The sequence below is a fragment of the Dreissena polymorpha genome, chromosome 2 (genome assembly GCF_020536995.1).
Source record: "Dreissena polymorpha isolate Duluth1 chromosome 2, UMN_Dpol_1.0, whole genome shotgun sequence".
NCBI lineage: Eukaryota > Metazoa > Mollusca > Bivalvia > Myida > Dreissenidae > Dreissena > Dreissena polymorpha.
The window spans coordinates 1,518,946-1,541,452 of record NC_068356.1 but is presented as its reverse complement, the minus strand read 5'-3'; the positions used below and the strand labels follow the sequence as shown (position 1 = coordinate 1,541,452).

Here is a 22,507-nt window from a genome sequence, read left to right as displayed (position 1 = left end):
GGGTTTGTGAGCCGTCCAGACGACTGCCTGTACTGCGCTTGTCATAAAGACGATCTGGGTACGCACTTCCGGTCTTACGTTTTAATGACCAGCGAACCGCGTCTTCGTCAAATATCTCAGTTTGAAATAAATACTATTCGTTGTTATGTTTAAAAAAAACAACATGTTCACTATTTAATTGTTTACATTCGGCAGCTGATGACCCCGAAGAAGATGATTTTGAGCTGCAGACGCCGTGTCTGTCTCACCGGAACCAGTGCCCGCTGCAGTGTCTGAAAGGATTTGTCGCCGGACCCAGACACTGTCAATTCTGCGCATGTGCATAACTAGAATCCGTGATGGTGATGAAAGATCTGAGTTATTATGAAGTCAACTTTTTGAGTTTTAGGCAGTTCAGTTATGTGTATATTCGTTAGAAACAGAATATAAAAGTAAAGAATGGTTCGTGTCCTTTTTATTGCTGAGAACCAAGGCGAATAATCCATATTGGACCGTTTTATAAAATATTGTCTTACATGCCATATTTAACTTAATGGTCAAAATGTTCGTACCATGTCGGTCGGTCGGTCTGATTGTAGACCATTTCGATTCCACACGATATATTTACAACCTTTGACACACCATCATGCACATTGATGTGAGGAATACCAAATTTGAGATCAAAAGGTGAAAAATCACATCGGCTTGTTACTAAAAATAGCCATTTTGACTACCCTAATACCTATAATAACACTTCATATAGCAGACTAAGGGCTGTAAAATCGACACACCCGACTCGAATTGTTCTAGTTTGTGTTACTACTTACCTAGTTAATGTTCCAAATAAAATTATAAAAGACAAGGAAAATTATATTAAAATAATCTCCAACACGAAAAAAAAACACATTATGTTTTTTATGAAGATGAACTATGATCATACGTGCTAACTTGATACATTGACCATTACATTTGAGAGGATTGGTTTAACATAGATAATGTGCAAGTTATGTTCCTTGACAACATTAGGCCCAAGACCACTCATAGGTGTTCGACGTCACGCACACGATTAAGCTCACCAGATGATAACGTGCTCATGGTGTGTTTGTGGAATACAATGATGTCTTTCTTCCATCCGTCATTCCGGTCATGTGTCCATCTTCTTTTTCTAAAACAACATTTACTCCCGAACCGCTTTGCAGACTTTGTCATTTTTTTACAGCAATGTTCATGACAATTGCCACTATCGTGTGGAAGTGTGAAAAGTGCTATCACTCACAAGGGTCTCAAGTATTATACCACAAATCCAGAGTGCTCGTGCCTCGCCATTAGTGGTGTAACTTTTTCAAACAATACTTAGTCACTCATAATCTGAAGGACATACTCATTTTTTTCAATGTTTCAAGGGCGCCAAATTCGCTTGCTATGATAGATGGATACCATCGGAGAAAACAACTTTCACTTAAATACGATATGCTTCTTGATTATAATGTGTTAACAACGGACTTTTTGCAGTTGATTCTGAACGTGCATGTGTGCGTATACGAATTGTGAACTGCATGCGATCATTGGCTTCCTGAAAGATGGTTATAATTAGACAGTGCTGTGTGAATAATAATATCCTTAATTCTCACTAATGTGACGAAAAAGATATGAGTCTTGTTCTGAGAAAACTGGGCATAATGCATGTGCGTAAAGTGTCGTCCCAGATTAACCCGTGAAGTCCACATAGGCTAATCAGGGACGACACTTTCCGCTTTTATGACATTTTTTGTTTAAATGAAGTCTCTTCTTAGCAAAAATCCACTTTATGCGGAAAGTGTCGTCCCTGATAAGCCTGTGTGGACTGTGCAGGCTAATCAGAGACGACACTTTACACACTTGCATTATGCCCAGTTTTCTCATATCGCGTCACATATTTGCATCATTCTTGTAAAACGGGTCTTAATGCATATGCTTCTAGTGTCAATAAATAGGTCAATTAATGCTCGATCTACAAATATATCCTTTTAATTCAAACGGTTTTTTCTTTGTTCATAATTACACGAAAGGCGCTTTTACAACGCCAAATACAGAAATCGGAAACATTAGTCGGACGATTGGAATTGTCAATGTCATCAGAACTATATTTTTTATAACAATTATTAAATAATACATATGATTCGATACATTCACATTTATAAAATACACAAGAATGGTGATTACAGCAAAATCACTACATAAGCCATACCGCAATCACTACTATAATTACTGTGGAACGTTCAGGGAAGTATTACATTTTTATAAAGTATGCTACATTTAGTCGGAAACGTTTTGGAACGTAACTTAAAGGGATCTTTTCACGCTTTGGTAAATTGACAAAATTGAAAAAAGTTGTTTCCGATTCGCAAATTTTCGTTTTAGTTATGATATTTGTGAGGAAACAGTAATACTGAACATTTACCATTGTCTAATATAGCCATTATATGCATCTTTTGACGATTTTAAAACCTTAAAATTATAAAGCGTTGCAACGCGAAACGATTGAATAATTTGGAGAGTTCTGCTTTTGTCGTTAAATTTTGTGAAACTACGAAGATTGCTTATATAAGGTATAAAATACTTCAAGTATATGTACTCGGCGGAATAGCTCAGTAGGCTAAAGCGTTTTTACTTCAGGACTCTGGCAGGACTCCAGGGGTCACTGGTTCGAAACCTGGTCTGGGCAATGTTCTTTTCCTTTTTTTAATATTATTCTTGATTTTTTAATGGAGCTTTTACGATCCAATGTTTACATTTATCGATATAAAGCATTTAATGAATAAGTTAAAAAATGCCAAAATCTGTGAAAAGGCCCCTTTAATATATGCGTATGAAATTCTTCGACGGCCATTTTAACCCCGCCCATCTGTATTCAAGTAAGATAGTTGTCAGTTACTGGTATTAATATGTGCACTAAATACTGGTATTAATATGTGCACTAAATACTGGTATTAATATGTGCACTAAATACTGGTATTAATATGTGCACTAAATACTGGTAAGGCAAATTAACAGTAAAATTTGAGTTGATTAACTATTCGTCAAATGACTGAAATACTTTAGAACCTGCCCATTCATAAGAAATTATGACATGGAAAAAAGTGCTATGTCAGATCGGTTTATTTGTAAAATGTACAGAAATGTTGATTTTATAGTGTAAAATTAACGGCCACCAAGAGTGTTCGTTCGAGTCCACAATCAATTAGTGCAACATGAGTGTCCAGGTGCCAGGGCCGCTGTTTGCAAGTCACCGGATGTTCCAGATCAGTTGTTACATGCGCAGTACTGGCAGTTGCGGGGCCCTGTGCGGTACCCAGAAGTACAGAAGATCATGCAGATATCGAAGCCCTGAATGCACGGATTCACAAGCCGAACCTGGGGCTGCCTCTCGAGCGGGATGAACGCTAGAATATACAGAGGGTGATACTAAACAACTCTCTTCGTATAACATACGTTTATATAAATAAGCCTCGTTTTGAGAAAATGCTCTTAAGGCAAGTGCGTAAAATGTTGTCTTCGGTGATAAGGGATTTCCGCCTAAACTGGATTTTTGTAAGAAGAGACAACCATTTACCACAGGCTAATCTGGGCAGACATTTTCCGCTTATATGAAATTTCAAGTTTAAAGAAAGGTCTCCTCTGAACGAAAATCCAGCGTAGGCGGAAAGTGTCGTCTCTGATTAGCCTGTGTTCATTTGAAAGAAACATTACCATACATAACATTTTCAAGAACGAGGCTAGAATACATTTTGATCAGCAAGCATCGAATTTACAGTTATACTGCATGTACTTATATTACTTCGATGTCAATAACGTAATGCCGTGTGTAATTGACCTACACAGCGCTTTTATCTAACCTTTCATAATCATGTGTAATGGGCAAATACAACACGTATTCTACCATCGCCGACAACAAAAAGTGTATGGGTTGCATTGAAGCGCATTTAATGATTCGCGTATAAGGGGTTCATGTATATACATGTATCATGATATCGAGGCATGGTAGTTGTTATGGGCATTTCATGTACTGTAGCTATATATGAGTCGCGTTTTGAGAAAACTGGGCTTAATACATGTGCGTAAAGTGTCGTCCCAGATTACCCTGTGGATTAGCCTGTGCTGTTCGACACTTTCCGCCTAAATTGGATTTTTATTAAGAAGCGACTTCATTTAAACGAAAAATGTCATAAAAGCGGAAAGTGTCCTCCCTGATCATAGGCTAATCTGGGACGACACTTTACGCACATGTATTAAGCCCAGTTTTCTCAGAACACGACTCATAAGTACAAGTATACTACAATTCGTTAATTTTTCGGATTCGGTCGTGTTGTGTAAACTGCAACAACTTGGCATAGCGTTTAAAGACCGGTAAAAGTCTCAGTCAACGGCTTCTACTTAGATATTTCCTTTTAAATACGCCATTCAGCACATTTTTAACCAATACCAAAATAAATCACGAACTCCATGTTTTTTTTAATGTCACGTGTCGCGTAATGATGACGTCATACGTCACGCTCAACGACCATGCATACGCATTAATTTCAACACATTGTGTTCAGTGGATATTTAAATAAGCGAGGCATTTATTTGTGTTATTTCAATATTGAATATAGGCGTTAAGATGGTTTCAGTTGATTCCGTTACCATGACAGTCTTCACATATAACAATGGACTGTTGAGTCTAAGTCTATCGAGTAAGCTTAATGAAGTGGACCGCACAAGATTGGAGTGGAGCACTCTCTTGTTTACAACATTACTAAATATGTTATAAACACATATACAAACCTAATTGTTGAATGATAATTAAGGAATAAACCATATTTAAAATAATACATGTATTACACAATTGCCATTATAGATCTACCTAAACATGATGTTCATACATACAAAGTTAAATTCAAATATCTAAAATTTGAAATACGTTGGACAATGTTTGCGGACTTTCGCCTACGTGCACTGCTCAATAGTGATTACTTTCGTGTTATTAGCTAATAAGTTAATATATACTTACATGCCGCATATATTTCGTCCTTGTCTATACACATGTCGCATGTGTCGTCCGTCATGAAACCGAAGGGGTGCAGCAGCTGACAATTGGTGATCTTCATGATGCACTCTTCCTCCGAGACGCTCGGTTGCCCAGTGACAGCGGGCGCGGCAGTCGAACCTGCAACAGTAGGTCAGCTCAAATAGTGACAACGGTTTGTTTATTTGCCCTTTACAACCAAAAATATACAAACTTCATACAACTATAAACAATATATTCGTAGTATATAAGAAAGGACAGTTTTTATAAACCTTAAGTGTCACATGGTATGTTCTTTCTTTTAAAAAACGGGTCTCATTCCATTTTTTACATGTCCTTGGACTGTGAGACCTTGGTACACAGTCAGTAATTACAATGTGTACTTAACCGTTTGACATGGATGTATTTTGCACAGTCAGTATGCACAGTCTGTACTTACCGTAGGACTGGGATGTATTGTTGCACAGGCAGTATTCACAGTCTGTACTTACCGTAGGGCTGATAGGTATTGGTGAACAGGCAGTATGCACAGTCTGTACTTACCGTAGGACTGGGAGGTATTGGTGCACAGGCAGTATGCACTGTCTGTACTTACCGTAGGGCTGGGAGGTATTGGTGCACAGGCAGTATTCACAGTCTGTACTTACCGTAGGGCTGGGAGGTATTGGTGCACAGGCAGTATTCACAGTCTGTACTTACCGTAGGAATGGGAGGTATTGGTGCACAGGCAGTATTCACAGTCTGTACTTACCGAAGGAATGGGAGGTATTGGTGCACAGGCAGTATTCACAGTCTGTACTTACCGTAGGAATGGGAGGTATTGGTGCACAGGCAGTGTTCACTGTCTGTACTTACCGTAGGGCTGGGAGGTATTGGTGCACAGTCAGTATTCACAGTCTGTACTTACCGTAGGGCTGGGAGGTATTGTTGCACAGTCAGTATGCACAGTCTGTACTTACCGTAGGACTGGGAGGTATTGGTGCACAGTCATAATGCACAGTCTGTACTTACCGTAGGAATGGGAGGTATTGGTGCACAGGCAGTATGCACTGTCTGTACTTACCGTCGGACTGGGAGGTATTGGTGCACAGGCAGTATTCACAGTCTCCCGGGCCCTTAGCGTGACCTTCTTTGCAAACCAGGTCACATGTGGTGGGTGATCCCGAACAGGGATTCTTGTACGTGGCTGCTAAAAAATAAATATACGCATACGCTGAACAACACCTTTATTTGATACGCAAAAGATATGCGACGTCTATAAACAAGCTCCGATATGAATTTGACGTGTTTTTAGAAGTTTCAATACAGCCTTCCCAGTTTTTTTTTTGTACACGCGCTAAAATTATCAGCCGGTTTCAATGCACAAATCAAGACGCATACGGCGCCATACGGGACAAGCAGAGCTTCCATCGGGAACTCCGCTTCCCCTTCCCAAACATCCCAATACCAATCTGAATTGCAAATCTTTCGGTAAAACCTTAATAGCTGGAGATTGCGGCTATAATTTCAAAAAGTGTCCAAAGTGTTAGTTGTTTAAGTTAAAATTGCAAACCTAGCATCGCAACGCTTTCTTTTTTCTATTAATTGATAAATACATAATGTGTATTTTTCACATTTACTACACAACTACTGATTTTGCCGTCACTAGCACGTTACCACGTACCTGCAGAAAGCCAGGCTAAGACGAGGGCCAGGTTGGTACTGACCACAAACCACGTGACCATCACTGCCATTCAAAGTAAGATGTTGATCGCAATTTGAAACAAAATTGAATAGTCCCCACCGTTTCGCGTTATAATAAAGACTGCGTGCGAAACCACAGTGTTAATGACTGTCCCCCAAAATAATGTTAATATAATCCAGAGTTAGATGAGCACACAGTCTCCACACATCGTATTTAAAGCGGGTATATACGATTTTTATATGTGCTGAATTGTAAAATATTGATACAAATATGTTATAATAACACACAATATGCAAGAAAAATGATACATTTAAGACGAATTTTATAAAATACAGCAAATACAAATTAGCGCCCCGAGCCGATTGTGACGAAGATAATTCGTAATTATTTTCCTACAATAACCGATGCATTCGTCTTTTTAGTAAGTGTTCATGTGTCGTATGAATCGATATCGCTGCAGGAATTTCAAATGAACCGTTAAACTAAATTTAGATTCACATCGTACATGCATGATATACATGCTGGTGAATTCGGCTGTACAGCCTTTTTCGATTTCAGAATTAAATATCTGGCTTATTTAGCATTTTTCGACACATGTTCTTCTTAACTTTTATTTTAGTTTATATTGAAATATATGTATAATAAGTTTTTTACACATTTTATATTAATCAATAAATATTTGACAAGATCGTATATACCCGCTTTAAAGCAAATATCTGCAGCATAATGCAGATCAAGTAGCACTTGACATGTTTTATATCACTTTCAGTACGCTGTACGCTCAACGCGTGCCCGTGACGTCAGCAAGTTTCAGTCAATGTTTGATCAGAGATCAGTGCGCTAACATGATTATTGACTGCACACCCGAAAAGGAATCAATCAAGCCACGTTAAATCCATGACGGGAAGCGTCAAACAAAAACAAGCTGCCTTATCAACTTATTAACAGTTTTAAGGAAATCCAAAGTCAGTTTTACGAATTTAAAAAATAAAACAAATAAGATTTATTTGGCTTTTTGTGGAATGCTACCGGATATCGAAACGATGTCCTAAATAATTAACCCATTTATGCCTAGCGTATAGAAAAAAAGGCCTTGGCAAACAGCGTAGACCCAGATGAGACGCCGCATGATGCGGCATCTCATCTGGGTCTGCGCTGTTTGCTAAAAGGAATTTCTGTAAGAAATATTCTAAATATAGAAATAAATATACAAGACATCCCTAATTTTGGAAATAAATTGATCAAATTTACAAGGCTGGGAGAGTCCACAAGGCATAAATGGGTTAAAGGTTCAGTAGTTCGGCATGCTAGAGAGTTATGAAATAAGGAAACTACGAATATCTAGTGATTACCCAGTAAATTATTTGTTTATTTTAAATTTAGAAACAAGAGTTATTTGCAAAATAATGACACTACTCAAAAGCACCGGAAGGAAAGATATTGATTGCAACTCAACAATAATTGGGACGATTTGTTGAATATTAAATATTAACTTAAATAAATTAATTATTCCATTCGGAATGGTACCTCAAAGTTAACATGTCCTTCCTTTCCCCCGACAATGAACTATGATTTTTGCATAATTCACAATAACAAGACATATTCACGTAATTGTGGTATAGTTGAACATCGTTATTTCGATGAAGGTTACAAATTATTACGAGTAACGTTAAAATATGAAAAAGAATACATCACTTGTTTTGTGATTAGAAAACAAAAAAGAGCATAAAGCTCTAAGCAGACAACTACATTTTACAAAGGCAAAATAACAATCAGTCGATGTTTGATAGAGAGCGAAAATGTTGACTTGTCATATCGAACGATCAAACTTCTTTTGTATCTTGTTCTTATAAACTATAATGTAAAATTGTCTCGGATAGTCAGAATATCATTGTGAGGTTTTTCATAAACGACACGCTGGGTATGCGGATACTTTGATAACAGATGGCTCTTCGATACCAGATAACAACAAAAGCCACACGCGAGAGGTAAGTTCATTAGTTTTTTTAAAGTTATATCATAAAGATTAGTTTTTTTAGACAAGTCGCATGGTGTATCCTTTTCTATTGCAAAGCAAAACATTACGGAAGAATGGTAGATTTTCCCCCCAAAACAGAAAATTCGGTCGGAAAACAGCATACACTGGATGAACAGTAAACATTTCAACAAAATAAAACTACTTAGAAATATTGCCAAGAAATTGTTTGATATTCCAGCATGTAGAGTAATCACTGTGCTTCAAATACTGAAATGTTGATAGTATTCAATGAAATATAAACGAAGATAGAGCATGTTTTAATATGTGGTATTCATGAAGTTGCGGATACTTTGATTCCCGATATAGATCACTTCGGACAGAGACTTTCAACAAGTTTGGCACTCTGATAACCGAGTTTTATCTTCTACCTGAAATGCATTTATGTATATTATGGCTATTCTTACCAAACATTTTGAATTACAAATTAATTTGCATTGTCAAGCTCGACACATTGGGAATCTATGCACGACGTAATAACATACACATGTAAAATATAACCAATGGCGTTGTTCGTTTTCAAAAATCGTATAACTATTAATTTATATAATTTATATTATAAGTGCAAATTTTAAATAAGATTCAAATGCTTATTTCTGAAGTAATATATTTCAAGTGACGACCGAAAATAATTGTCTAAATAATAAACTTGTTTTTATGTGGTAAATTGAGATTAAGAGAATTGAAAATACAACGGATCATGTGGATCAACACGACTGTGTTCAATTGAACTTATAGCAGGACTCTAGATAAGGGGAGCAACAGGTCTTAAAGCGGCCAATACACCTCATAAAATCCTTTGTTATTGGTGCTCATTAGAATCGCATCATGAAGACGATACTAATGCGTAGCCACAACATTTTAAAGAGATTGGAAAACTGCCTTTATATTGAGCTTTACACTTCCCTTTCCCTTTTATTATCATATTCCAAAGGGATAAGAACATGTATCGGTAATTCATTTTTAATTTACGTCAGTACGTACATTTTTATTTATTGTCTGCTTACTATAGCAGTATTCCACAGCGAATTCTGCATTTCTGATTCACTAAATAGAGTGTGTTATATCTGGTAAAAAGTGTCGAGTTATCTGGAATCGAAGTGCCATTCTTTGAGATGATCGGTAAAAGAAGTGTTCATGAAAATTTGGCATCCGACTCTTAAAACATTTGACTCTCCTCAAATACGTTATTCAACTAAAATTTAATATGTTGTAACATTAATGGACATATTGATCTTTTATTTCGATTAGTTTGCACGTTCTTGATTTATTTTCAAGTATTTTTATTTTGTACGTACTGGTCATTGAATTCATGACGATTATCGATGAAATTGAAATCTCTTTTTTATAATCCACTTTTTTTCACGACTTTCTTGCTCCGCAATACGAAGTACTATACCATTAATCGACCGAACAATGTTACGTGTCTGAAAACCAAATGAACAGAACATAAATGCAAAAAAAGCTGAAGAACTCCATGCAGGCTTTTGTTGTTATCTGGTATCGAAGTGCCATCTGTTATAAAAGTATCCGCATACCCGGCGTGAAGGAACGACCGTTTCAATTTGAGACCAAAAATGTATGTAATTTGAGGGTCACAATTCAATGGCCATAACTCATAAAATCTGAGAGCGATTGGGATGAATATCAAACTTGGATGAGATGGTTTGTCTATAATGATCTTCATATAGTTTGGTGAATATGAATGAACATTGTTAGACTAAAAGATTACTGCGACCGACATTGGTAAAGCGTTCGATGTGGCAATAATTAAAGAAACATTACTACTCAAAATCAACGAAAATTTCGTACAATATTTCGTAAAATAATGCTTAACAATTAAAAATCATTGTTCCTTATGGCAATTGCCGAAATTTCCACGCCAGATGTGGTCTGGTAAAATAGATGTTTGTAGATACAAAATGCTCGTTTTTATTATTGTTTTGCATATTTAATTCCATTTTAATTTCCCGCAACGATATCTATTCATACGACACATGAACACTAACATGGTACCATTTTATTGTCCGTGTGTCGTATGAATAGATATATTCGCAGGAAATGGAATTAATTGTTTCACAAATAAATAAAAACGAGCATTTTGTATCTACAAAAACCTATATCTAATCATACCACATCTAGCTTTGAAAGTGAGGCTAATGCTATAAGAAACACTGATTGTTTAGGTGTTAACTTTATTTTACGAAATACTTTACGAAATTTTTGTTGATTTTGAGCGTTATAGAGGCTTTACCAGTTCCATCGTAAGCTTTCATTGGGTTCAAATCAGTAGTTTTTCTTATTGTTTTGCGATGATCTGATAAAAACGTTGGACATGCTGATAAAGGACTATTTTATGTAAATAAAATGATGCCATAGCTATGCAGCTTCAATGGCTTTTTGATACTCAAAACTATAGGCTAGAACATGCGAACCTTTTAATGTAAAATAATTAAATCTTTTTACTTAAAGCGAGATTATACGATTTTGGCAAATATTTATTAATTTATATAAAATGTGTAAACAACTTATTAAACATATATTTCAATATAATTAAAATAAAAGTTAAGAAGAACATGTGTCGAAAAATGCGAAATAAGCCAGATATTTAATTCTGAAATCGAAAAAGGCTGTACAGTCGAATTCGCCAGCATGTATTTTATGCATGTACGATGTGAATCTAAATTTAGTGTAACGGTTCATTTTAAATTCCTGCAACGATATATATTCATTCGACACACGAACACTAACTAAAAAGACGAATGCTTTGGTTATTGTTGGAAAATATGTACGAAATATCTTCGTCACAATCGGCTCGGGGCGCTAATTTGTCTTTGCTGCATTTAGTTCAGTCGATTTGTATGAAAATTGTTCACAAAATGATAAAAGCATGAAACTTTGCAGAAATGGAGTTAAGGTTATAACAATTAATTTTGGATATGGACCCATCTCAAACAATTAAAATGGCGGCTTTGGCAGCCATTTCAAAATGGCGGCCATAATTTGTTCATAAAAAATCTTCAAAAATCATAACAATTATATTTTTTCATCTATTTCAATAAAATTTGGTATACAAATCTCTAATAATATCCCCAATCAATAAACTTCTTAAATTGGTAAAAATAAGACGGCCATCTTAAAAAGCGGCCATTTTAAAAATTACATTTTTTGAAATTGCCAAAAAATGCATTTTTAAAATTATTTTTTTATTAATAGTAGGTAATCTTTTTTTCATTAAAATTACAAACGCTTACAATGTCAATTATTTTTCAACTCAATACATGCACATATCTATTCTGGATGCCAGACTAAAATGTTCTGTAGTAATTCACGCGACGCGCTTAGCAATTGCTTTCGCAACCTCTGTCATGCCAGCACATGCTTGTGTAAATAACTGGGAGGCTTAAACAGAGCAATACTGGTCTATCTAAATGACGTAAGATACGTCAATAGAGAATTAAAACACTCCCAATATATCGACAGCTATGGGAAATTCTATTTGTTACAGATTTCAAAATGATGATTTTGTGTGTCCAGCAAAACTTCGTGGCCATATTTTTACAACCAAAGCAGTTGATAATATTGACCACAATCCAAGCTCGGCTACAGCTAAAGGATCATTGCATGGAACAGCGATTTCTCTATTATAACACCCAGAAGTTGATTACCTAGGTACTGACAGAGAAGGGATCTTTATTAATGAAAAACTGAAAGGAGACAATATAAAACCATTACCAGAAAGATACTCAATAGTACCACCTGTCATTCTCCCGAAGGAGCCAGCTGCTGTACCACTTTTGGAAGGACGATTGATGATCCATGCAGACCATTTCAGTGATGCACAATACTTAGAGTATAGGTATATTTTATGAGTAGAGCTTATAATTTATATAAAAGCATGTAGCAAAAAATAACACTAGCGCATATATTTTCACACATTTGCTTAATAGCCATTTCGAACATAAATACAAACATACATTTTATATCTATGCAGCACTTACCATTGTTTGATAATGCAATTCTGGATATAGCATCAAACTTAATATTTTCTATCTGAACATATTTATGTTTATATGTATGCTTAATTGTGCTTAATCTTGCTAATTTACAGGTGGCTTAATCATGTACGCCAGGAGATCGAAAAAGGTGATGATAAAGACAAGGATACAATGACATGGTCTGCCTTCCATGCAAATTTATTTCAGAGTCATTTGGTTAAGGCCATTCCTTTGGACATTAGTTCCGTATTACCCTTGTTTCAGGAAGAGGCAAAGTCTGCTGCAATGATTCGGCACTAAATTATCAAAGAGTGTGTCAATTTTTTTAATCCAGGACAAATACCTGTTATGGCATGTGATCAGCCACTTTATACCCTTGCCAAAAACATTCAATGGATTTGGCCTGAGAGATACTGAGAGAATCTTATTGTAGTGATGTTTGGTGGTCTTCACATAGAGATTGCTGCTTTGAGAACGATTGGGTATTGGCTACAGGATAGTGGCTGGGTGAATGCGTTAAGTCAGTCTAATGTTGCATCTGCCGGTACAGCAGACTCATTCCTTAAGTCATCACATGTAACTAGAACCCGACATGCGCACCAGCTAACTGCTTGCTCATTACAAATTTTGATGCATAAAGCCTATACTCAATTCTTAGACAGTGTCGATGAGGAGTGGAAAGAAAGAAGAGAAATGGAAAGTCCACTGTTTAAATTCTGGTCACTTACATTGAAGTTTGAACTGATAATTCTTATCTTTGTCAGGTCTCTTTGAGAAAGAAATTTTGAGGTGTATAAAGAATCTTTAACCATGTTAATTCCCTGGTTTTTCGCTTTGGACCATCCAAATTACACTCGTTTGCTCCCTATTCATGTGAGAGATATGATAGCATTGGACAGCGTATAGCGCACCAAGTACAGCGCACCAAGTATAGCGACAGAATTCAAGAAAGGTCATTTTGTTGTACAAAAAACTCACCACGCATTTTCTGCAATAGCTATCGACCATGCTCATGAGCAAAATAACAAATTAGTGAAGGGAGATGGTGGAGTTATCGGGATTACAGAGAATGCATCTCAACTTCTACGATGGAAAGTATGTGGTCCAGAAATGGCTCGTGTTGTCCATGAGTTTGAGATTTCACAAGAACGTATCAAGCAAGAACAAACTAAAGGGCCGGATATAAAACACCATAAGCAAGTAGAAAGTAAACAGAATTCATTTGTTCAACAAGTCCAAGCGATGACAAATACTCTTGAGGAAATGGGTAATTCATTCTTGGAAGAATGTGAGGATCTTTCAGTCCTAGGCAAGCGTGACATCCTTGATCTGAAGGTTGCAAATACAATACGAAATATTGAACAGATTGGGAAGAATCAATACCAGGAATATATACGGGACAGATTGGACAATCGAACTTAACCACTTTCTGATCCCATAAAACAAAACAAATTACATCTATTCAGTCGTCAAGAATTTAAGGTTGTCGCAAAGGATAAAAAGCAAATTAGTTCACTGAAACAAAATTGTTATTTTCTCAGTTGTATGTCTCTTGTCAGGTTCGTGACGGTAATCTTAACGGATTCTTTCGTCATGAGAATCAAGCGTATCCACCTTCTCTTTCACAATTCGGACAGTTGAGAATCGGTTCAAAGTCAGCTTTGTTAGTGCCTCTAGAGAAGATCATCACATCACAAACTGAATGTCCTGAGATAGAAGCTTTGATCTTAGACGGAGCTGTACTTGTCAATATGATGTCGCCAAAATTCTGCAAGACGTTCAATGATTATGCAAAAAAACGTTTTTCTACCTTATATTGACAACCAATTGGAAGACGTGTAGCAGAGTTGATGTTGTATGGGATGAATATCGCGAAGACAGTTTGAAAGCTTCAACTCGTGGCAAGCGTGGAAAAGGAATAAGAAGGCGTGTTCAGGCAGATTCAGCCATTCCAGGAAAATGGGAATCCTTTCTTAGCATTGATGACAATAAGACGGAGTTATTTACCTATCTAGCTGAACAGTTATCGACATTTAAAGCAGCAGATGACAAGATAGTGGTCTCGACACTCAGAATGGAAGTTGTATGCTATTGCCCAAGCAAGGATACAAGTCAAATATCACTGTGTAACCATGAAGAGGCAGACACGCGCATCATGTTACACGTTAAGGATACAGTACAAACTGGTATGCGTCAAATAATGATCAGAACCGTAGATACTGATGTTGTTGCCATTGCAATATCGATTGTGCATAAACTGAACATACTTACCTTGCGGATAGCATTTGGAGTCGGTAAAAATCTAAGATACATACCAGTTCATGAAATCGCTGCCAATTTGGGACTTTCCAAGTCCAGTGCACTTCTTTTCTTTCATGCCTTTAGCGGTTGTGACCAAGTGTCATCCTTTCCCAATCGTGGAAAGAAGACTGCATGGGAAACATGGTCTGTATTTGATGAAGTGACTAAATATTTCGAAACATTGAGTGATAAGCCAGATATCAATATAATCAATGAATGTACTTCACACATTGAAGTTTTGTTGTGTTGTATGAAAGGAGCAGTGAGTGCATAACTGTAGATGAGGCAATAAAAGATCTTTTTACTCGAAAAGGGCGTGCAATCGATAAGCTCTGCCGCGTTACACCAACACATCAAGAGAGCGGCTTACCACGCAGGATTTTGCTGGGGACAGTCACTTAGCAAACAACAAGAGCCCCAACCACCTAGCTCCTGGGGTTCGAAGGGCAACAAAGATGGAATGTGAGAACCTTTCTGAACATCCTTGCAGCAAGCTTCAGATTCTTGTGCTGAACTCATCAGATGTGGATGCAAAAGTGAAAATGGCTGCCGAGGACGTTGCAAGTGTGTTCAAGCAGCTTTGGGCGGCACAGCTCTATGTAAATGTGGAGGGCAATGTGATAGGGAATTAATACATTTACTTGTACTTTTGAATTGACAATAAATGTTTATTTGATCATGCACATGTGATCTGTGTTGTTTACGGATAGTGAACTCTTAATTAACCTAAATTTGTTTCAAAAACTATTCCAATTATACCAATCACTTGCTATTGTTATTATGTTTGCAGTGAATGTTTCAAATGGATCGTAAACATGTTCAAGACAGTTTAATATAATATTTTTCATTGATTTTGACAAAAGTGGCTAGAATTTTATATTTCGAGATGGCCGCATTTTAATTTGATCATATTTTTGTTTGTTTGGTGTTTTGATAACATTGATAAGGTCATTTGTATGGTAAATACAAGATGTCAGGTCATTTGATACACTAAAAAAAAATGATGAATTTTTAAATGTATTTTTTTGGAAATTTGGCGGCCGCCATTTTAAAATGGCCGCCTTACACCTTTATGCAAATTTTTGAGAATGGGGCCATATCTGATATTGATCAGTATGCTCTTAGCTAGTATTCTGCAAATTTTCATGCTTTTATCACAGCTTGAACAATTCTGGTGAAAATCTGCACAAATCGACTGGACTAATTTAATGAAATTCGTCTTAAATGTATAATTTTTCTTGCCTATTTTGTGTTATTGTAACATATTTTATCAATATATTACAATTTAACACATATAAAAAATCGTATATTCTCGCTTTAAACTACCCAATACATACAATAACAATTAAGCTTTTCAATAAACATTCGTTATATAATAATATTATGTCCACAGACTCTTCATCAAGTTTGGTGAAGATCGGACGATAAACGTGTACATCGGAAAATAAAAAGCCAACTTGATAATGATTTAAAATAATTCATGGGCTGTCACTCACCGACTATTAAGGCCATTCTTATATGATAGCAAACCACGCAGAAAGCATATAAACGATGATATCATATCCGTACCGTTGCTAGGCGCGCAGATACAGAACTGGCAAGAGTTCATTGGTCCGTTGAGGTAGCCGCTGTCACAATGAAGGTCGCATACCGTTCCTACCACACACGCCGTTATGAAACTGTTCGAGTAGGTCTGCGCGTTTGTCATAGAACCAATGGTCAAGGAGGCCCCGCCCTGGTGCAATGGGTCACCCCCGGGATGCATATTCATACCTTCGGGTAAACACAACATAAAGTAAATCAGACTCGATAACAAGTGTTTTATCATAACGCATACATCGAACAAAAGATTTATGTACATGCATTTATATCAGAAAATAAATTTGTTATTTGAACCATCATAAAAGACGTATTTATTAAGATACTGTATTGTACTTAATATGCACTTGAATAAGTTCGTCCTTAAGAGGGGGTCATTTCTGTGTCCATGTGATACGTGTAAAATGCCATGTGAAGCATACCGGAAGGTCCTGCCGGTCCATTGAGAGGCCCGGAACCAGACGTTGCGCACACTCTGCATCCATGAGCGTTGATCGTGTATCCGTTGGCGCATGGAATCATCTGGTAGCCGCAATCCATCCCGGTCTGCATGGGAAACTGGGCCAGCACCGGCGCCAGCACTGCAGGGGAAGAGCAACTATAAAATGATTAAAGCAACACTCGTTTTAAGTAGACTCGAGTGTATATTTTACAAGTTTTGAAGACGGTAGTTGGTAAACATAGTGCATGGTAATACCGCACTTTGGTGTTAACCCAGCTTCGGCCTTCAAAACCCAAGAGCGACCACAGTGCGTTGAAGTAGTACATAAATATAATTAAACGAAACCCACGTTTGTTGTGCCCAGTACATTATCATTTCGGCCGACCCATCCTTATAATAATAGTCGTCGTCATCATCATCATCGTCGTTGTCATAGTTCAACCTCATTATCATCGTATAAATCAATATCTTCTTTATTAACCATCGCCAAACTCACCATCCTCATATCTACCATCATCATCATCACCCTCATCATCATAATCATCATCACCCTCATCATCATCATTATCATCATCATCATCACCCTCATGATTAAAATCAGCACAATCAGAAGCAGTTTCTCATCAACACATTATCAATTTTGCAAGCATCGGTTAATACCCTTTCGTTTTGATTTGGAACAAACAGGCATAATCGTGTCTGATTAGTAAATGTTTGCTATGGAACAAGTGGTTAAAGGGGCCTTTTCACAGATTTTTTCATGTATTAAAGTTTGTCATTAAATGCTTTATAATGATAAATGTAAACATTGGATCTAAAAAGCTCCAGTAAAAAACAAGAATAATATAAAAAAAGGAAAAGAAGTAACCCTCAACTGGGCTCGCACCACTGACTCCTGGAGACCTGGAGTAAAAGAATATCGCTTTGACCACTCGGCCATCCGAGCTCATGCAATGAGAGACGTTTGTTATACTTCATATGAGTAATCCTCGTAGTATAGCAAAATATAGCGACAACAACAGAACTCTCCAAATTATTCAATCGTTTTGGGTTGCAACGCTTTATAAATTTCAGGTTTTTAAATCGTCAAACGATGCATACAAATGTATAATGGATATTTTAGAGCATGGTAAATGTTCTGTATTACTGTTTCCTCACAAATACCATGCCTAGAACGAAAATTTGCGAATCCGAAACATTTTTTTAGTTTTAGTTTAGTTTAATTTACCAAAACGTGACAAAGCCCCTTTAGTGATCACATAATGATGATATCTTAATGGAGTATTATAACATGCTAATTTCGAAGCTATGATTCTTAAATGATGACGGTTTGGATTCATTTCACTATACAGTCTTGATGGCGACGAGGATGGGGATAATGGCTGTATGCGGTTGTTAATGATGATTAAAGAATATGATGTTGTTGATGATGATGATGGTGATTCTCTGCGATTGATGATGGTGTTAGTGAGGAAGATCACTTTTTATTATCACTAACAACACACAAGGAATACGATGCAAAGTGTTAAAAAAACAAAGCCGGGCTGACAGCAACGTGCGTTCCAAAGGTAACGTTCTTTGGAGTTGAACGCAAACTATGGGTTGACAACAAAGTTTAGCGAAAACAGAAGACAATTCAGTACTTGTGTGTTATGTTTCTATAATAGAACACTCATACACATTAAACGCTCAACCTCTGGTACAGCTTAAATTAAATAAATGGCTGTTTCTGACTCATGTGGACCTGAAGTTTCCCTTTGTGTTTTGTTATCATCCATAAATGTTTTATTCTGCGACAAGTATCAATAATAATTTATAAATGTTTAATTGACTCTTTTGCTTTTCAAGATTAGTTCAAAATTATTCCGTTTTAAATATTATTTCTATTATATGCCAATGTGTGAGAGTATATTTCAAAAACTGAAATCTCTTACATAAAAAGCCAAAAATTGTCATTAATAACATTTATATTTTACAAACGATAATAGTTGTTGTTTTCTGATTCAACTGTGCTTGTTTAAGTTTAAAAGCACAAACTTATATAAAGAAATAAATATATTCGCAAACTTTAGTGATTTGCATGACTTTTATCAACCTGGGGTAAAATGATTCATATCAAACTAGCAAATCGGTATCAGGATTACTTAAAATATAAAATAATAAATTTTTTGTATTTGGTAACAGTTAATAATATTTGGAATGTTAATCCCTGAAGCGACGCAAATGACGAAAATACTAAAATAATTTAGGTTTGAAATGATATTTCGAATACACTTCCTGAAACCAAAATATGCAGTTTTGCTCAAATCTTGATAGATTCTCGATTATACTGGAAAACTACCAGTGTATTCAGAGGTACTGCGCCGAATCAATAGGTCTGATTCGAACGGCTCAGCCATTTTATAAACACTTTTATCAACCTTTTGGTTTTGGCATTTCATTGTAAGTGTACAAAAGGAAAATGATGGGGGCTTTTACATTAAAGTGATATTATGGGCATTTTTCACTGTTTAATTGAGCTGAAAAGAATTAACAGGTCAAAAGAGTTAGTTAAAATGTGGTTACTGACCAATTATCTGCAACTCATCTTGCTACAAGTGTTTATAAAAAAATATATTTTAGATTCGATATACTTACGTGACCCATCCAGTCCTGTAAGCCGAAATGATCCGTAAAACACAATTGTGTTTTTGTGTCGTATGAACGAATCTGCACTTAAACTAAATTTAGTATCACATCGTACATGCATGATCAGTTGTCAAACGAAAGTACGGTTGATATTCAAATTGATTATTTTTTCTCTTTCCGGGATAATGTTTTAGTATGTTGATGCTGCATTAACAAATACAAGTGTATATGAAGTGAAAACACCAAAAATAAACAACGGTTGCGATAGACACCTATAAACTGTTAGATGCCCATAATATCACTTTAACGTAAAATATGATTAAGATAATTGCATTTTAATTTTGCATTTTGATTTTAAACATTTCTTTCTTAATTTTGGCGCACGCAAGAACGTTTAAGTAAGTAACGTTTAAGTAAAATAAGTTGATATATCATATTCGAATTCGAATTTGGAATAAACATTTACAAAATTTACTATTTCTTGATTCAACCACATAACTGGCCCTCGGCCGATAAGATGTTCCAGCGAATGTCTCCCTTTGTCTCCATTGGTCGTTGTCGGCTCGAGTAGTTCTTAAAAGTACCCCGGGTACTCTTGATTATACTTCAATGTACCCCGTGTACGGAAAGTACGCTAAAAGGCACCCGGCCATTTACGGTTTAAGTAGAAACTGAGCTAACACTGACCAATCGAGCAGCACTTTGCACCAAACGTTTAATTTATTAGACCAATTTGCAAAGCTTTTTTTTCATATCCAGCATGGGTGTGTTTGATTATTCCCGCAGTTTCCCCACATTCATGTATTTGTATATCCTCTCACCTGCCATACTGAACGCCCACATTACTCCAAAGAGTTTCTCTAGTTTAACTTGCATGTCTAGTTTCACTTCCATCGCGATGTTGATCACTATGCTGTTATGTTTTCACTGCGACTTGTCCGTAACACATGGCCTAGACGTTCTTTATGTCAGGTTGTTTGCGTCAACATCCATCGTGGATAAGGTAAGATGGGCGATTTAAACCACTTGTATATTTAATTAATAAATCTGGTATTAATTGGAGAAATCTCCCACGTTTTAATATGCAGTTTACCGATTAGTAAATTGTGGGAAATAAACATAAGGCCAGGCAATATAATTACCTGGTGTCTTGTGTTTAACATAAACAGCAATGTTGAGGTTTATTCTCGAGTGCATGTGAAACTGTAAAACTACATAGCATTTATTTATCAAATAAGCAGCAAGCATAGCTTAAGACTAGCCTGCACAATCACGCAGTCTTTGCAGAGCTACCCTGTCGACAATAGAGTCACGAAAAGTGTCTTGGTCTCATTCGTGGACAGGGTCACTCCTGATCAGACTGGGCAAATGCACAGGCGCGTCTGCAGCTACGATGGCCTCATATGGCATCAAACACATTGTCACACGAAGCGGCTGATATATACGTTACTTGTGTCAATAGACTAGTGACAAAATAAGAAAACTAGAAACAACAGCTTCTCCTCACATAATGCTGAATTAAGCTCCAACGTACCCCGAATGAGACATGAGTCCAGCGTGTTGTTTGCGCGGCCTCGTCCTACAGTAGTATAGGCGGTCACGTTTTGGTGATAGGGGCGCTATGCAGGTGTCGTCAGTGGAGATAACGATGGCCATAGTATAGCGATTAGTTTCTTGTTTGTGTCAATTCACTGCACGACTCGCCAACACCCAATTTTCTCAGCGAGGAGTTATCTCCGGATTTGATTGAGTTTTAAATATAAAAAATGCACGATATTGCACTTTAAATTTAATCAACATTATATATTTTGAACATCATAATCAAATTTATCGATACATTATACTGATGGGAATTTAACATACCACCTCCTCAAATAAACTCATAAATAACTTAAAGCCACATAAATACTCAAAATCAACGAATAGTTCGTAAAATAGTTCGTTAAATAAAGTTAACCCATAACAAATCAGTGTTCCATATAGCAAAAGCCAAAATTTCAACGCTAGATGCCGTCTGGTAACATAGATTTAACGAGATACAAAATGCTCGTTTTTTGTCAGACAATATATTCAATGTGAATTTCTCGCGACGATATCCGAACATTTACGAGCAAACGCGATATTGGCTTCGGGCAGCTCGTGAGAACTACGTCGTGCTTCCGACTCTGCCCGAAGCCAATCTCGCGTTTACTCGTAAATGTTCGGATATCGCCGACTATGCAGCAGGCCAACGTAAATGAAAGAAACGATCAGCAAACCAAAAATATTCGGTACAAAAAAAAAGCTTCCAGCTTAAAAAAATTACCATTAAACAATCTGAACACCAGCTTAAAACCCCAAACTTAAAAACAAACAGCGAAACAATAAATTTCCGGTAAACTAAGAAACAAATACCGAGCAAACAAAATCCAGTAAAGAAATACACACTTTGCGAACGCACACTTTACCTGTATTATTGAGCCAGTAATAGGCTTAAAATTGTCAAACATTAATAATACTAATAATAATGTTTATTTGAGCTACCATTTTTAAAAACCAAAGATGTAAAGGTTCAGTGGTTCCAATATAGGTTAATTCACAGGATATTGGGAACAAATAGTCTTTTGCATAAAATGAAAATTATTGATGACCCATTATGTTCATTTTGTAAACAAAGTGAGGAAAATTTAGAACATTTATTCTGGTAATGTCATATATCTAAAGCAATTATTGTTGAAATGCTACCAGAACAATCTTTTCCTTTCATTAACATGACCATCTTTCTACTTGGATATTCAAGTATGTCTGCTAAAGCCTT

The 22,507-nt window shown here is 36.4% G+C and overlaps 2 protein-coding genes across 4 annotated transcripts in view; one reads left to right on the top strand and one right to left on the bottom strand.

Moving 5' to 3' along the window:
• The window catches only part of LOC127865590 (uncharacterized), a 14,018-nt gene extending 13,577 nt beyond the window's left edge, over positions 1 to 441 (top strand). For both annotated transcript variants that reach the window (XM_052405446.1, XM_052405445.1), the window contains 2 exons: positions 1 to 58; positions 196 to 441. The exon at positions 1 to 58 is cut by the window's left edge and continues 27 nt beyond it. In XM_052405446.1, coding sequence (XP_052261406.1) covers positions 1 to 58; positions 196 to 326 — 189 coding nt within the window. In that variant the 3' untranslated portion in view covers positions 327 to 441. The remainder of the gene's footprint in view (positions 59 to 195) is intronic.
• Positions 442 to 3,101: 2,660 nt separating this feature from the next.
• Positions 3,102 to 20,838, bottom strand: LOC127865593 (protein disulfide isomerase CRELD2-like). 2 transcript variants are annotated; one of them, XM_052405451.1, is made up of 6 exons: positions 20,532 to 20,838; positions 17,063 to 17,221; positions 16,611 to 16,814; positions 6,087 to 6,209; positions 5,009 to 5,164; positions 3,102 to 3,401 (listed from the first exon to the last, which is right to left on the bottom strand). In XM_052405451.1, the coding sequence occupies exons 1-6, from the start codon at positions 20,602 to 20,604 to the stop codon at positions 3,262 to 3,264; spliced, it is 855 nt and encodes a 284-aa protein (XP_052261411.1). In that variant the 5' UTR covers positions 20,605 to 20,838; the 3' UTR covers positions 3,102 to 3,261. The 2 variants fall into 2 exon arrangements, with proteins under 2 accessions (XP_052261411.1, XP_052261410.1); XM_052405450.1 differs by having other exon boundaries at positions 6,087 to 6,212; positions 20,532 to 20,836.
• Positions 20,839 to 22,507: the final 1,669 nt, after the last annotated feature.

Excerpts from the sequence above, each read along its gene's own strand:
- LOC127865593 (XM_052405450.1), bottom strand. The coding sequence starts at position 20,604 with ATGGAAGTGAAACTAGACATGCAAGTTAAACTAGAGAAACTCTTTGGA. Across the intron at positions 16,815-17,062 it reads TGGACCGGCAGGACCTTCCG|GTATGAATATGCATCCCGGG; the intron begins GTATGCTTCACA and ends GTTTACCCGAAG. Across the intron at positions 3,402-5,008 it reads GGACGAAATATATGCGGCAT|CGTTCATCCCGCTCGAGAGG; the intron begins GTAAGTATATAT and ends TGTATATTCTAG.